We start from the raw sequence: 17,927 nt of genomic DNA on the forward strand, positions 1-17,927 counted from the left end.
GTTCTTGTAAAAATTAGCCCAGTAATCCAATCATCTTCCTTTTGGGTCTGCTGGTCCCTGCTGCGAAAAGCCATAGCCATCACAGAAAACACAATGACAAAAGGGCATGTTGTCAAGTGTAACAACAACGTGCTGCATACGTGCCTGCCTTTTAATCGGCTTAGCATACTCAGGTGTGAAAAATGCAGATTAATTTTTTTTTAAATGGCAAAAATAGGCTTAATTAAACGGTTGACTGATCAATTGGTCGACCTCTACTTTCTAATTTAAATCATTGCTTATGTTAAGGTCAAATTCTTGTTTCATAAAATAAATGAAGCAGTAGATCGAGGTCTTTGATTAGAGTTGAAAACTGAGCAGAAATCTCCCTTCTGAATTTGTTTTTAGAACAAATTTGATGAGGATTTTGTTTCGTCAAAGTGCTCAAACATTGCAGCATAACACACTTTTTAACTTCAGCTCATTTTCTTAGATACTTAAATTGTAAAAATTTATGCAAACAAAAAAGCAGTCTTTACAATTTAAGTATCTAAAAAAAATATGGCACAAAATGGCACTTTTGCAGCAAGTTGATTCTCAAACAAGCTATTCGCCAAAAACTTTTCTTAAAAAAACAAACAAGAAAGGTCACATGAAAATCAACAGAAATCATTACCTAAAAAAATTATAAAAGATGAGCAAAACTTGAAGTGACATCTTTAAAAAATAAGAAGAAAATCAGAAGACCTGACAGAAGACCCGTAAATGTATCTGGTTCTTACATTGAACCATTTGCTAACTGCTGATGCTTCAACAAAGGGTGAAAGGAGGGCTTTTAATCAAAACAGAGAAAAAGTTTAAGGGATCTCTTAATTATTCAAAAACCAGACTGAAAGTTTTATCTCAAGTGGAATGATGTTACCAAAATTGATGTATTTATTAATTTTTTTTGTCCAGGTTGTTGACATTACAGAGAAGGTTGGGAAAGAAATACATGATTGAGTGTCTGAAGCCATCTCTAAAACACGGAGGAGGTTTTAACATAGTTTGTGGCTGTATTTTAACTAATGGATTTAGGTTAGGTATCTTGACAAAACTGACAGAAAAGTGAATTCAGAAAAATACCATTAGATTTGGATTCATCGTGAATTATTATCTGCAGACCATTCTTTATGTGTATGACTGTTCAGTCTAAAGAACCAAAACAAATGATCAAGCTTAAGTAGTTTTATATGCAACAAGTAATGACTAAACTTTGAATGAACTTTGTTTCACACCGGTTTAGTCAGATCTTAATATAAGGCAGCTGGGAGACTTGTGTATTTATTCTTAAAATGTTTTTACAGCATCCTGAAAGCCATTATTAACCCACAGCTGCTTGTTATCATTGTCTCCTAATTTTTCTCTGTCCAGGAATCCACTGAGGAGAGCCCAAGTTAGCTTAAACTTTCCGTTAACCTTCAGGACCTTAAGTCCTCCGGCCCCTGAGTCACCCAAACCCCTGTTCCTGCCTCAGAACTTGACACTGAATGGCGCCCAGTTTTAATATCATGGGGATTGTGGCTGCTCCTCACTGATAAAGGTTTCTGGTTAGTCTTTGATGTTCTTTGGTCTCCTTAATGAGGATCAGACTCTGGGGTTTTCTAGCCAAAGCCTCAGCATTTTCTCCTCCCCTTCGCCTTTCACTTGGAGCAGGGAGGCTGCGAGATTTAACAACCAGTCTACCTTGAAAGAAGAGAACTTTTTTTTTTTTCCCCTGGTCTTTTTCTTTGCTAACATAGATTTCTCTCCCGTGCCTTCCTGACTCTTCTCATCTTTTCCTTGATCAGGCTCTTTGGCACATAGAATGACTAAGTTCATCCAATCATTTAGGAAGCCTTGGCCCAGGTGATTTGGACCTCTGAAGTTTTTTCATCAGCACCTTGGTTAAGCAGGTTTGGTTAAGGACTCAGTATGGGGTACCCAGGGGGGGTCCAGCTCAGTTTGGACTGCACACATTTACCAAAACATGAGCACGTTCACAAAGCAACAACAGGACAAAGGGTCAGGGCAGATACCAGGCAGAGGGTGGGCCCAGACTGACTTCTGACCTGAGGTCTGAAAATGAAGGCCAATCAGAAACATGTGTGCCAGTTCTGTGGTTATGTTTCCTTTCATGCTGAGGCCAGACATCTGCTGTGGAAAACAAAGACCCACTGTTGTGTCCTTACAGTTTGGAGCTGGGTTGAGCACATATAAAGTTTAAACGCGTGACTTATGTCAAATCCGATTCTGAGCTCTTGCAAGCAAGACATCACTGACTATTTCAGTTTTAATTCTTACAGAAAGCGTGTCTGTTTTCCTAAAGCTGGAAAAAGATTTCTGCCTTACGTTGCAGCCAGCATTAGAAAAAACATATCCAACAGTACATTTGGATCAAACTCCCACAGCTTCTGCTGTCAACAATTGCCTGGAGCCACTTGTAATGCAATTTATTACAATTAGCCTCAAGTCAATGGTATTTCTGGCCCAGTGAATGGTCTGTTAATTCACATTATTGCCATAGAGGAAAGCCATAAAGCTTGGAGGCCGTTATTCCTGTGGGATTTCAGCCGTAGCACACTGTAATGAAGAGAAGTGGAGCCAAAGAATCGGTGTCTTTTGTCTCGAAACCTGACCCTCAAAGGAAGCTGACATCTCTCATGACTGTTCCCTTCACCCTTGTCAATCATCCCTTCAGATCTGAATCTGCATCTTCACTTACTGCAGGTTTGTTACCTATGATGTCTTTCAACACCACCACCCTTGCTAAGGATTTGTTTAGTCTGCTAATTTGCCTCTTTCTTTTTTTTTTTTTAACTTTAGTGCCTCCTGTGAGTCTGATGCTTATCTCTGTCCGGTATTTGTCCGGGCCAAGCCCTTCTTGTTTGTTCAGCAGATCTCTGCTGCTGACTGAAGTCTTCATGTGTCTGTCCACTCAGGTCTATGTGCACTGATGGGGGACATCCTATTGTGTTGTGACATGGATGCTGGCATTTGCTGTCAGTGCAGTGACCCACGCTCCACACAAGGGCTGCACAATATATTGAAAATGCAAAGACATTCTGTACACATGAGAGAAATCAATACTGAAAAAATACTTAAAAATGCAGTAGGAAACTTTTGCAAAACTGTTTTTTTTTACATATTTATTAAAACTGTTGCTGTGTCCTGACAGTAGAATATGACAGATAATCTGTAAAAAAAAACATCAAGCTCCTCTGGCTCCTCCCAGTGGTTCGACTGCCATTTTCGGAAAATACACCGCTCCTGGTCAGCAACGACCAATCACAGCCAGGAAGACGGTTTTAGCAGCGTCAGTCACGCTCGTGCACGCGCTGCTCACATTGCCGAGGTGCTGCAGCTGTGCTAATGGCGGAGAAACAGGAAACAGTTACAGGAAAACTGGCAATTTCTCAAGTGGCACCTGCTCAGAAAACAAAGACAGGTAAACAGAAGAAGACCCGTGACAACAAGCAAGCTAAAAAGATGGAATTAGACCGAGCCCAGAATAAAACAAGGGTAGACAGAGACAGAGGAGCTTGATTTTTTTCCACAGATTAGCTGTCTCATATTTTACTGTCAAGACATAGTGACAATTTTAACTAATATGTAAAAAATGCATTTTTAGAAAAAAGTTACCTGCTGCAGCTTTAATGGTGGCTAATTCTTTACCTGGTTCATGTTTTTGTTTAAAAGGATGACCAAGGCCACATGGTTGGGATGAAGTCCTGCAGTGAATTACTGTATAGTCTACTTGCGGGGTTGTGTTGTGGCGAATAAAGCACCCAGTCTGGAAAAGCCCAGGGATTCTTGGAGCATTGCAGCTACAGATCACATAGTGTTGACATGCACAGATAGTTTAAAAATGCAGTAAGGCATGAATGTTCTCACTTGTGTTGCCATTAATCAGAGATTTTTGGACTTGTTTAATTGATTTTGGTTATATTTTCTACTGTGGGGTCTTGATTTTTAAAGTGTCTGTTTTTGATCTTAAGACGAAAACAAAAAGGTCTACATATCAACTGATAATAATTGCACTGCAGTTGTCGAGGGGTGATTCTGTTTTGTAACATCTGACATTTAGGTGACGTTACACAGGGACATGTTTACCTCAGATGTATGCGGTTTGCCAGCTCTTATCCAAATCTCTTGGCCCGATCTGCTGCGTTTGCAGTAGAGCACGGCATAGATGTGATGTCAGAGGGGATCTGTGGAGGTTTTTACACACCTGACTTATTTAATCTTTCTTGTCTGTGCATCTTTATTATAAAGATTTGGAGATTAAATAAACCCTTGAAACTAATTGCCAATTTAGTAGGCTCCTACACTGTTGATTTAATTAAGGATTCAAAAATAACCCTATTTTTTTTCACCAAACTTACTGTGTTCCACTAATTTACAGTTTATTGTTCAAACAACTGATATATTTGTGATGCATAATGAAAAGTATTTAAAATTATAGAGTCGATATCCTGTCATTTAAAAACTGGTCAGCTTAATTTAGAGACTCAGCCATGAAAACCTCTAATGAAAATCTACTTTCTTGGCAAGCTCGGCATGCAAACACGCAGTTACACACACACAGATTATTCACAATCCCTCTGAGAGCGCTTAAACGAGTGGCATTTTCACATGTAAAAGGTCAGAAATGAAAGAGCCGTTGTGAGCATAAATTTGAACCGTACGGCTGTGATGGTGCAGAGGGACTCATCAGTGTGAAACGTTACTTACTTCAGGTTGAAAAACTTCCTGAATAATTGTGCAGGAAATGACGCTTGACCACATTAAGGTCCATATCTTTCAGTGAGCAGCTTTGTCCCCGGCATATTTCATTCGGGATGGAACATTTCCGACATTTGCTCCCTGGATAAAACTATAGTTAGGGAAATAGTAGAAAAATATATATTTTTTAATGTTCATACTGTAAATTTATTAGCCTGACATACTCTAAATCAAAGCAAAGAGTAGCAAAAACTGCTTAGGATTTTCTGCATTTAAGTTTTAGAGGTTAAATGTCTTGTTAAAAATGTTTCTTGTTGTCCAAAATTTCATATATTTATTCAGAATTACTGGGTTTTAATGTTGTCTGTGCTTCCAGTGTAAATACTGTTCACAGCTAGCAACTCTGTTTTGCTAGAGTACAAGTTCAAGAATTAATTACTGAAGCCCTTTTTAAAAAGGGCTAAAAGTTGAAAGTTTGCAAACAGAAAGGTTTGTGGTTCCTCTTCCATAAAATATAATTCAGTGAAGGACTCCTTCTCCCCTTTGAGCTGTTTGGATGATAACAAGAACAAGATCTAACAGGTGTGTGAATGGGAGTGTTTGTTTTTGTGCATGCTCCCTCATCTAACTTAAGGCTCCGTCATACACCACAAGAAGTCACGAAATCGGCTCTCATTGGCGTGGTTGCGTGACGAAAATTGCGCCATATTGTTCTCTTAGCAGCTTCGTTCGCCCCTTCGCAACATAAACCCCTTGCCGAACTTTTTTCTCACAGGCGTTTGCGCCTGGTCAGAAGCTGTTGTGGGCGTGTTTATGCTGAAAAGCCGGTGAGCTTTAATGGAGTCCTTTTGGTCGAGGCTGTTAAAAAAATACAGCCATCCAAAGGGACACGTTCCCTTTTGCTCACTCATCATTGTGCACCATCTTTAGGAAATGATGGCGGTCAAATGTTCAAATACCAAATGGTGCGTACTGTTCCAGTTTGTTTAATAAAAATGTCTGGTCGCGGTAAGGGAAGCAGAATTCTGTGTAAAGACAGGAGTTGAGTGGCCGGCGGGAAGAATCCCATTTTAGCGCCGTGGGAGGAGCTTCCCGGGAGTTCTGTCTTGTGGACGATGAAAGGTGTGTGCGAAAATGAACATCTCGCAACCACGTGACCACTTCATGACTTTTTATGGAGTATGATGGAGCCTTTAGCCTTTCCAAAGCCTAAAAAATGACTTTAAGCTAATAAATCTTTATTTTTCTGTGTAAAACTTTTTTCATGTTTTTGGAAACAAATAAGTGTTTTGACGTATATGTTTGAAATAAATAGTTTTTTCATTTTAGAGCTCAGTCAAAAAACCTTCAGAGATGACCGGAAAACTTTTATTCTCCTAATTTCTTTACTAAAATAGCGAATATTTTCACAAAGTTTGAATCCTCTGCGTTCATGCTTTTTTTCTGTTTTGCTTACAGACAAACAGAGTCATGACATGTCCTGAAAAGATTGCATACATTACCATCAGAAGTCTTGACAACCTAATTGCCCTATAGTAATTTTCCTACCTATCTTTACCTTTCACAAGAACTCAAGTTTTATTATGGCCCCCTTTTCAGATTGCATAATTGCATGTTGTTTATTTTATTTTATTGGTAAGATTTTTCTGTAAACTATGCAATATGGAATGCTTTTAACGTGCAAAGTCTTTGTCCTCAGAAAGACGCTGCTGTACGCCTTTCATCCCTTCTGCTTACCCCCCGTTTCTGTCTGCAGTCAGCCATTGAACAAAGAAAATCAATAAGCCATAAAGAGAGTGGAGAAGCCTCTTATTTACATCAGTCTGAATGGAGAGGTAGTTTGTCTCCCCTCATACTTTTTTCTGTCCGTCAGGCAGAAGCACTCTGTTTTTCTTCAATATCACTCCTGACGTGCTGTCCAAATAAGAAGCTAAATTCTCCTAAAATGTTCAGACGTAGCCTCTGCCTTTGGGGTGAAAAGATGAAAATATAAGTTCAGACATCTCCAAAGTGCACGCAGGGTTCTGCAGCGTGTTGGTACTCGCATGTCTGTGAGGAGCAGGAGTGACTCATAAGGCCACAGGGGGGCCCCAGAGACAGATCATAAAGAGGTAGAACGCCACAATGACACAGTGCTGCCTTCTCATTGAAAGCTACATTATTGCCTCTCAACACTTGATTCATGCAAGAACAATTGATCTAAAAATTTCCATCTCTTTGTTTCGGGGACAATAATCCTCATATGACCTCATCTTAAGGAAGGCTCTCCTTATTTATGGGAGCGGGACTTCACCAGGATTAGATGACATGACTTTGTTCCTCAAAGGCAGTTAAAGAGTGACTTTATATTCAGTCATAGCCACTTTTAACAGGACACAACCCTGTGTTTATAGTTGGTGTTATTGTCAGTCTGTAACTGCAGTTGCTTGAACACTGATGGACACTGAAGACTTTGACAATTACTTTATAGAATGAGCGAGGACTTCAAATTTTCTATCATGTTTGCTTATCTTTTTTTATTATAATAGCTCAACACTTAAAAGAAAATCACATTTTGAGCAAAGTGAGCAACAAATAAAAACTCCAAATCTAAATCACCAAATAAAATACTCAACTTTATTATTTAGTCTGCATATTTGTCTATATAAGTTACCATTTCTGAGTGCTGGTTACCTTGTAACGATGTACGCTCCTTACTTTTCTCCATGCTCCTGTCCCTGTGTTTCTAAGTATAAACACTGCACCCACAGAAGATATTTTTTCCAGGTTGGTAGGGAAATGTGTTTTGAGTTGTAAGTGGATCATTAATAAAGTGTAGGAGAAACTCTCAGTCAGTTAGATGCAAATGTCTCAAATGTTGCCATGACAGTTTACACTTCCATCCATCCATTAATTGGCTTCTGCTTTTCTGTGGTCGGGTGTGAATGCAGCAGGTCCACCAGGTCCAGCAGGTCCAATCGAATGCCCAAACCACCTCATCTGACTCCCGTTGCTGTGGAGGAGCAGCAGCTTTACTCCGACCCCACCCCACATATGCTGGAGCTCTTCAACCTATCTCAAAGGCTGAGCCTACAAAGGAAGCTCATTTCACACGCTTGTATCTGGGACCTTGTTTCTTTTGGTCATGATTCGTCTTGTGAACATAAGTGAGGGTTTGAACACAGACAGACAAGAAAACAGAGCTTTGCCTTTCAGCTCAGGTCCTCCTTTAACTCGACAGACCAAAGCAGCACTCTCATTACTTTAGTTGACGCTCCATCTTACCATCACTCGTGAACAAGACACCCAGAAAATTGAACTCCTCCACTTGGGGCAAAAACCCACCCCTGACCAATCCCTGGCACTGATCAATCCAGTTCAATGTTGAAAATAAAGCAATATAAACCAAGTCAGTACAGAGTTAATAAGTATTTAAAAAAACACCAATATGTAAGATTTGAAAATGGGATGGCGCTAACTTTAAAACATCTGGGCATCTTATTCTGTGTAATTAGTTAGCAGCAAATCAACAGCAACATGGCCTTGTTTGTTTAAGTAACAGCTGACTTCTCCTGACTGGTTAGCCATTTCTGTTGACTTGTTGAATGAGTGACGGCCCCTTCTACTATGATCAGTACAACATTAACTGATTTGATGCAACGCATAATGTGAAACATGTTTGTTGGTTTTCCTCAGGGAGCAACTGCGTCTCAAGACTAATTGGTTGCAACTGTTGCAGTGAGTCTCAGCGTCTCTTTTCTGCCTTCAAGTCACTTTTCTTTAGTAGGGATTTGGGAGTAATCAGCAGCCGAAGCTATAGAAGAGAGTAAAGGATTTCGTATTGGAAATAAGAAGGACATTTTGTTGTTGTTTATGCCAGCCTGAGATAGTGTGTGTGCTCCAGAGAGGGACTCGATTCAAATGGTAATTTTCTGAGCCCTTTATTTTGCTAAAAAGTCTCTGATAACACATTGATAGTTTGCTCAAGTACGAAATTATTAATCAGACCGTTCTATTGCTGCTGCAATTGGAACAGCCCGTTAATATGCTTTTTATTGGACCAAATTCATTTTTAAGTGAGGCACTGTTTTTTTTAAAGCCATTTTTTTCTTCTTTTTGCACTGAAAAGATTAGTACTAGCAGTGAATCTATGCTCAAAGTGTTGCTGTTTGTGCTGAGCTCTTTAGGTGCCCTCAGATTCCGCCGCTGATACTGAGTGAATGTTTCAGTCGGTAATGACTCATGATATGGTTGAGAGGAAGCTCTGAGATGGAATGTAGGAAAAGAAACAACCGAGCCTGAAGGCTTGGAAATCATACTCAACCTTAATCCTTTCCAGAGAGGTACAAAGTGCTCCCATCCCCCCTCAGTGACCTCCAAATCCCACAAACCTGACATATGTCCACCTCAAGCCTACTCGTCCTTAGTGTTCAATAAATTACTGGTAATTAAAATCTTTACATTAATTAAGGACCAAACCTTTCTTAAAGGAATGCATATTACCTGCCTTTCATGCCAGAGTTTCAAACTAAGATCATCTTGACATGGAAAATAGCCATTTTAGTCAAACCTTGTAAGTGACATTTTGCACAACCTCTTGCAAAATTGCAATATCTTGTCCGATGTGTTAGCGCTTGAAGTCTGTGTTCAGGATGAGTCTCACATTGAATTTTAGCTCAGTATATGTAAAATTACTTGAGTTACAGTCAATTCTGTGTTGGCTAAGGTTGGTTAGCAGCCATCTTGAATTAGTCTGACTCTGAAAGTTAATCAGTTGTGGACATACATCTAATGATTACTTTCTAAGATTTTCATTAAAATCCGTTCAGGGATTCATGAGATATTTGCTACCTGTCAAACACTGTTAACGCTCCAAAGGTTAATGTCAAAATCTTAAGCAAAAATCTTGCACCATTTGTGTTGGGGATGATGCTCAGCTACTACCAGGCCCACTTTGAGCTTAATTACTGTAAAGCTGGCTGAGTTATAGCCATTTTTATAGTTGCTAAAGTTGCTTTTCTATGGCGTCCGACTCGAAAAACGAATCTTTAGACGTCTATCCAGTGATTACTTCCTGACATTTCATTAAAATCTGTCCAGTGGTTGATGAGGTATTTTGCTAACCCGTAAAACACATGCACTCACAGACACAGGATAGCATTACTGTCCGCTGTCACCTTCGGAAGCAGGCGATAAGATTAGATAAAGAGTGTCCACTGATGTAATCGGTCATTCACAACTTAGCTCTTTTGCTCAGATCTCTCATCAGAAAATAAGATCTGATAAAGTTGCTGTAAATTGCCACTCCTCACCGAACAGTAAACAGGAAAGATATGCGTTTGAACTGCAGGATTTTGTTCTTGTACCAAGGGTTTTGTCCTTTCCTAGGTTCAGCTGTTTTGATCTAAAGTACCAGGAAAGTTTCATTTTTAATCTCAACAGCTCTTTTAAGCTCTTAAAACATTGTTTCCATTTTTCAGATGTTAAACCACGACACACTGCACACTAACCTAAATAGTCATTATTGTTTAATTGTAAGAAAATTCTAAACCTATATTGAATATCATATTACAACCTGTCTCACGTGATTTATTGTAAAAGTTTCTTATGAAAGGCAAATACATGCATCGTGGCACGTCTGAATAAACAACCCTCCACAAAATTAGCAGCAAAGGTTTGTAAAATTTTCCTGCACCATCTTTTTTTTGGTATTGCCACCAATCCCACTGTTTCGCAACTGTAAATTTTCAGTCAAACACCTGCCAAGATTTAACCAGCAGTTTTCTTTTTGGCTTGAACTTGCTCAGTGTTGGAGGTCTTTTTTTTAAATTCACACTTTTATTGTTGATGCCAATTTCAACTTTTCAAATAGCCATCTTCCACAAGGATTTAAATTTTTTTTTTCTTTGAAAGCGAGGCACTTTTGGTTGATTGTTTGCCACATCAACTCTCAAACGCACACTTCCTGCCAAGACTGGCGCACTTTATGATCTATCAAACTGCACGAACTCACAGGCTTGATTTGGGAACGGGAATTATCTTCATTCCTAAATGCCATATTTAAAAACCTTTGAACCAAGTTCCTGCTGTTAGTCTTCTGTGCAGGCAGAAATGACTTTCAAGTGTTGGAGGCATCAAGTCCACATAGAGGGCTTTCATTTACTCCAGATAGCTACTGTATAATCAAAGTATGAGAGAGGAGCTATTCGTGTCTGGGGTTTACCATGGTTCCTCTTTCTTAGTTTTGATGTAATCCTCAGGGCTATAATTTTGTAAACACAGTGACACGCAAATATAATCTGACACAATTCTAATATCTCATCTCATGGCGATGTCTCTGTCCCCTCTGCTTTTACTCTCTTCCTAAAATCCAGCAGTTCTCATGAGGTTCTTATCCCTCAGATTTTGTCAACAAACTATTCATTGGGAAAGTATGTAGGTCAATCTGCTTTGGTCTTTATCTAGAGCCATGGAGATAAGTGGCAATGTGATTAAAATTTAATATCTATATGATCAGTGATGGCTGTTGTCATGTTCTGAGGGCTTAGAAGTGTAAAAGGCAGTTCATGCATGGTGGGGAAGGGAGGTTTGGTATGTAGGAATTTATTAAATCTCCTGTAGGGATATCTCCGCAGCAAATCTTTATCTAAACTTCTGTCTTTTATCGTGCCCTTTATTCCAGTAGTTTTTAAGAAAGGACCGTATCTAACTTTACAGAATATCTGAGTGGCACAGAAGAAGTGAGGAGGGAGAAAAATGGTACTCTGCAAAAACTAAGCCCATGCAACAGCCCATGTGGACTGCTGCTCTTTTATAACGTGTTGCCTGAACGCAGCTGATCCTTTCGCCCGCCGTAATCCATTTTCTGGTGTTTAGTCAGCGAGCACGCACTGACATCCCAGCGCGTTATATCACACATCCGTTTGGGTGCTGCGGCACATTATACAAGTGTCACAGGCTTGTAGCGGAATATAGGGTGACGTGTCGCAAAGTTACACAAGTCTAAAGAATTGCACATGACTTTTCAGGGTAAGCTCACATAAAAAAACAACAATTTTTCTGTTTTTTAAGAGCTAAAAAAAAAGTCAAGATGTCATAATAAAACTAGCTTTGTAAAATTATATATATATTCTGTAGTTGGGCATTATTTTTTTGCTCCTCTCACTGTCATCATTGTGTACCAAAAAAAATAAAATTTCTCTGGGTCAGAAAACGGGGAGAAAAGGGTTTGGAAGTCTGGTCTTTTGCCTTTTCAACTTCTGCTCCCCCTCCATTTTTTGTCAGTGCCAATGTCCACACTGTAGCAGATTAAAACAGCTCCACTGTGTTCTTCTTGCACACACACACACATGCTGGAAGTATTACCTCCTTTGGGCTTTATAATTCCCTGTAAATTCCACCAACGAGTGTGTTGTGTTGTGCATTCCTGCCTCTGGTTGCCCGAACATCTCCTCACATATTAGGAGTGCAGACGGACTGGATTTGAATAACTAGAAACTGACAGAGAAAAACTGGGGGGGAAGGAAAAAAAAAGAAAAAGAAGAACAGGCAAAAATAGGACAGGGAGAAGTAGTGATTGTAGCGGAGTGTGGCTTTGAGCAGTCGGCTGATGACGTGAAGAGCTGCACACACATCTGGAACAGCTTGTGCAGCTGCACCTGAAGAGAGGAGCTCCTCCGCGAAGCCTCTGCCGGCACTTTCTCATTCCTCCTTTTGCTCTCCCTTTTTCGCCTTGTTTTTTTTTTTTCTGCTGGTCTGTAAATCTTTCTCTCTCTAGTTACTGGCTGCCAGAACGTGGAGATGGTTTCCCGCTGTGCATCAGAAAAGAAGAGTGTGTAACCCGGAGAGAGCAAGAAGAAGAGACCCAGGGGAAAAGAGGACATTAACATGGGAAGGAATTATTAGGCATGAGGTAGGAAAAAGAAGTTCATATATTATGAGTGTAGGTGAAGAGGAGTGGGAGCAGGAGAGATTTACAGAGAAAGAGAGGGATGGAGGGATTAAGAAGCCAGAATGCGTTGACACAGGAGACCTGAGTTTCTGTTTGCATTTGGCACAGCACATCCTGTCACTCCACAGGTTTCTCCACACGTACAACTACTTACCAACACACACACTTACATACACGCTCACTGTTTGCTTTGGAGGATGATCCCAGAAGGCCACTCCAAGAGACGAGAACACCTTCCAAGGATCTAATAACCCTGGATCTGTTGCCTCCCCCTCTGCTTCCCAAAAGTGCCCTCCTTCCTTTCCTTCCTCCCTCCTTTTGGCCTTCCGAGCTTACCTGCACGAGTCCCAACACGCCGCAGCTCCAGAGTCACAGAGTCACACTTACCGAGAGCCGAGAAACCCCCCAGAATGCCCTTGGGACTCAGCTGCCGTCACCCTGACTGAGAAAGAAACGCTGAGGCGCTTTAACCGATCCGCCGACCGACCCGCAGGATGTCTAAAGTCTCCAGGCTTGCTCGGCCCTCCTCGGCAGGAGCCGGATCCAAGCTGCCCTCCCCGAGGAAGGAATGCCCTGGCACAGCTGGTGCAGCCAGTCGCGTCCGGATGCTGAGCGTGGGGGAGAAGCTGATGAGGGCGGGCAACGACAATGTCCCGAACAGACAGAAGCACGTAGCAGGATCAGCTGTGGAAGAAAAGGCACAAAGTGAGACCCAGACTGAGACTCCGGCACCTGGCCAAGGTCCAGGTGAGAAGGACATAACTATGGAGGTAGTTTCTTCCAAGAGCCGGATCAGCCCACCTAAAGCTTCAAGTCAGCAGCAAAATTCAGGGAACAGTAAGTAAAAAAGCCAAACATAGAATCTGAGCAGTAGCTTGTCTCAAATGGTCTTTTAGTTTCCCTGTAAAAATAATACCAATGCATATTTGAAACTCTAGAAATAATTGCAAATATTTTAGTCACACTACTAATGCTCAGAACTCGTCAACATTTATTTCACTAGATTTAGTTTACTTTTTGATTGTTTTATTCAGGGATATTTTCTGCATGTTTAGATGTAGATGAAGTGACTCTTTGTTATACTGCTACATAAAATAAGTCATCTCTGCTTGTCATCTGCTTTTGCCACTAGAAGAGCACAAAACCTAAAAGGCAGTTTAATTTCTCTATAGATAAGAAGACATTAATTAAAAAAACGAGTAGCCTTTCCAAAGTTTAAGTTAACTTTTAATAAAAGAAGCTCAAAGTTGCAGTAGATTGAACTTTTTTTTCCCAGAAAGCTCATCACTTTTTCCTATGTCCTCTGCTTCCTTCACTTGACAATATAATTGAGTTTATAGTAATTAATTAAAAAAGTTTTAATATTGATGAATGGGATTTTTGTCACTCTCCAACTGGGTTGACGTCCGCTGGCTCTTATCACTCCCTTTTGGACCTCTCACCAGATTCCCATCTCTGCAGGGCACCAGCTTTCATGTCCTGTTAGCACACAGCCTTCTCACTCTAGAAGATGAAACTTGAACAAGATTGTTGTGCGGTAGAAGATTTATTTACTGTTTCTAATGTTAGTGGCTGCTGAGAGTCTTGACAGATTAGCTTTTTTTTTTTTTTTAGCTATTGTAATGTTTCCTGTCAGTCACTCTTAAATCATTCTTGAAGGATTTGCTTGTAGTCAAAGACGGGGAACTGTAAGAGGAATTTAAGTGCGGGGGTGATGGAGATAAAGACTATGAGGGGTGAGTCAAATAGAAGAGTGACAGAAGGAGGTCAGGAATGTGAGTTGGGCATGCTGGGAAATCAGCAGGTCCTGAGTTGTGCCTGTGTGTGAATCTCATTGTAATAAAGACAGGTTAGGGGGTTGTTAGGGGGCAGGTTCTTGCTGGAAACCAGATGTTCTCGTCTGTTCTGCTTTCAGCTTTATACAAATAAATGGTGCATCTGCAGAGCTGATTCACTTCAAACGAACAAAGAACAAAAATCTGTTTTCCCCAAACGACATAAAACCCAACTTTTAACCCCAAATTTTCAGCTGAACTGCTTTTTTTGGTTATGGTCACAGATAGAGTTTTTCTTACATTTTCAAATATTTAATCCTTTATCTTGTTGCACAGTTCTGCTGTCCTCCCTCGCTCATCACTGTGCCACTCTTTGTCTTTCTCCTCATCAACACCTTCTTTGCATGTAGTTCTTTCTGACTCATTATTTTCCTCACGGCTCTTTCTTCAGTCATGTTTTGATGGTATTTGACTTTTTTTTTTTTAAACGCCCTTAACTGATGGCCACACACACACTTATAAACTAAAAAAAATTGAACTGTTCTCCATATTTGCCTCTGACCTGCAGTTTTTGGGGTGACTGGTTTTTTTTTTGGAGGCTGCTAGAAGTTTGTTAAATCTTTGGACACTAAACTTTGAAGTTATGCAGGGAAAAGGCAGTGGTTTAGTAGTTTGGTCTCTCCAGAAACTTGCAGTAAAGTAGAAAGAGTCCACAGCACTTTGATATATATATATATATATATATATATATATTCATGACTTCAGGCAATTGCCGCTCACTACATGGAGCCAAGTGCCCCAGTATTTGCATTTAAAATAGGCTTTTGTTGCAGCCTAATAGCTAGTTGTCATATGATTTGCTTGTTTATGGCTTATATACAAACAAAGCCCATTAATGTGATAGGCTCTGACTGTGCCAGGTCTCTTTTTGCCAAGCTAATGGGCGTCTCGGTGCACGGCGACAGCTAAATCACAAGCCCACAGGGTCAAACAGAGCTGATAATCACACTGCTGGCAGACAATAAGTATGTGTGACAGGTGACATTTCCTCTGTGTGAAAGCTTCAGAGGTGACTGCTGCTCGCCAAAGGACCCAATTTCAGCCTTAAAGTGGAAGCTCCCCCCAAGAGTGAAATCCATTTGACATATTTTGTCCAGAGAGGGTATAACTTTAGTATCAGACATGGATTCAAGGTCAACTTTCTTTTGATATTAAAGGACGCTTACATGAAACCCACAATTTACTAACTTTTCGGCTTACAAAGTTTCTGCTTCTTTCAGTTGTTTTCAGCTTCTCAGAGCTCCTAAAAACATGTAATCTGCATGTATTTGTGATGACAAAAATAAGAATAAAACAATAAAGTGGACACTAGATATAAAAGAGGAGCAGCAATAAACATACTGCAATTTAGACCAAACTTAACCGAACAAAACTTAATATCTGCCGTGACTGATGTCTGACATTTCCACTCCAACATGAAAATCAGGACAACTCCAGGGCTGCAGTGCATGTGTGAGCTTAAGTAGGTAAACCCAACGAGTTGATAAAAGCATCTGGAAAGGTTAACGTCTGGAAAGACTCAGGCTGATAATGACTTAACCTCTCTTTTGCTCTGCTATCAGTCTTTGTTATCGTCAAACCTCCTGGGCTTTTATCAGCCCGAGACAATCGTGATACTTTTTCATCGCATGTATAACCCATATGGGTGTTCTTATGACCCATCGGTTCGGGATTTGTCCTCGAGGTGCTCTGATTCTGGATGACCTCACCTCCTGGTGATTAGAAAGAGGCTCGGTAAAAGAAACTTATGTTTTTCTGTGTCTGGCTTTTGGATTGTGTAAGCACATCACTATGTGCTGAGTTGCTTCAGCTTGTTTTCAAAGGTTAGTAAGACATTTCAGTGCACATGTGCACGTCTGTCTGTCTACAGCAATGTTTAAAACATATGAATCATTGGTGAGGGAACCGAGATTCGCTTGGACATGCTTACAGCTCAGCTCAACGTTAAGCAAAAGAATCGTGTTTATCTGCGACTGCCTTTTTCTCTTTTCTTTGCTTTCCCTGTTTTCTTTCTTCGAGAAACAGTTGAAAGAGCAGCTTTGTGTGATGGAAACGAGTTTAAGTGTTGAGACGTGATCGCCCATTTCTTTGACACTGAATCTCCGAGTGGGGATTACAATAATTGTCACTCGTGACTCTGAAATCTCCAAATTGTCCCAGACTTTTCATCTCTGGCGGCCATCGGAGTGCGAAACGAAACACCAAATGCTTTCCCAGTTGAGCAGTTGGCACATAAAATCTTCAAATATGTCAGATTCATTGGAAATCTGTTCAATGACTTGACATATCTGTTTTAGAACTGAACAGATCTGGCACTCTGCGGAGCCTTTTGAAAGATGTCTTTGATTCTATAGTTGGGGGGGATTTTCAGTTGCCGTTTTATGAAACAGACTTTACTTTAGGTTTGAATGACTTGATAAGTTGTTAGTGAGCAGGAGGCTGATTACAAGCAAAACCCCCTGCTTTCACTTTGAATTGAGCAATCACGAAACTTCATTTTACGATTTCGGATGAATTGCTTGCAGTGATACCTTGCTGGTTTCATTCATTTACATATAACTGAGAAAATGTGTTGGATCCGTTTCATCTGTTTAAAAATACACCTTTCATATCATGTCAACAGTATCTCAGGAACCAAAAATAGATTGCCTCCCATATGGGTGCAAAATTAGCACGCTCTGAGCAAATAATTAAGCCAGTTTAATCAATGTTACTTAGTCAGCTCATGACGTGGCTGTGAAGTGTTTCCAGTTCAGGAGTTTACCCCAATTCAGGTTATTCATTCTCAGGCTCGTGTGACCCTCATCTGTGGAGGTCGTCAACACCTATAGCTCCTTTCCGCCATGCACTCCTTCTTGATAATCAGAACTACTTTCCCAGAGCATTTTATGCTGAAACTTTGAGTAGGTTGGACTGAGAAGAATGAATACATTTCTAAATGCAGAACCAGTCTTAAAGTCTGCAGTTACAATTAAACGACAAACAGCAGACTGGTTTTAGATCCGCTGCTGAGAGGAATCCATCAGATCATTTTATCAACAATAGCTGTAGCAGCAAGTTCTATTTTTTTTTTTCTTTGTATGACCCAAATGAAGTAGAGAAAGCTAAATTTAAGTGAGCTGAAGAGTCTGCCTCTCTGATTATATAACGATATATCCAGCTTCTTCCATCTAACTCCATTTTATTTACCATAAAACAGTTTGGTTGTCAGCCTTATTTATATTTTCAAGACAAACCGATGTGAAAATATGAAATAAAATAAAAAAAAACTGTGACTAGTAATTTGAACTATTATTGTTCTTGAGTTATTCCCTAACAAGTTCTTTACAGTACTGCAGTGAAACCTTTTGGATATCATCAACTTTAACTTTGATCTTAATCACAGCTGATATTTTTAGCTACTTTCATCACTGTCAGGATGTTTTACATATCCAGAGCTC

At 40.2% G+C, this 17,927-nt stretch overlaps 1 protein-coding gene across 13 annotated transcripts in view; it reads left to right on the forward strand.

Moving 5' to 3' along the window:
• The window catches only part of si:ch211-285f17.1 (sickle tail protein homolog), a 106,531-nt gene that overhangs the window by 6,943 nt on the left and 81,661 nt on the right, over positions 1-17,927 (forward strand). For 3 of the 13 annotated variants that reach the window (XM_017406486.3, XM_017406490.3, XM_017406489.3), the window contains exon 1: positions 12,962-13,489. The exons of 1 other annotated variant lie outside the window; for it this stretch is intronic. In XM_017406486.3, the coding sequence (XP_017261975.1) occupies positions 13,147-13,489 (343 nt within the window). In that variant the 5' untranslated portion in view covers positions 12,962-13,146. Of the gene's footprint in view, positions 1-12,684; positions 13,490-17,927 lie in introns of those variants that run through there. 9 more of the 13 variants (XM_017406504.3, XM_017406487.3, XM_025003810.2 and 6 more) reach the window with 7 other exon arrangements.

This window comes from Kryptolebias marmoratus, linkage group LG21, assembly GCF_001649575.2.
Source record: "Kryptolebias marmoratus isolate JLee-2015 linkage group LG21, ASM164957v2, whole genome shotgun sequence".
Lineage (NCBI taxonomy): Eukaryota > Metazoa > Chordata > Actinopteri > Cyprinodontiformes > Rivulidae > Kryptolebias > Kryptolebias marmoratus.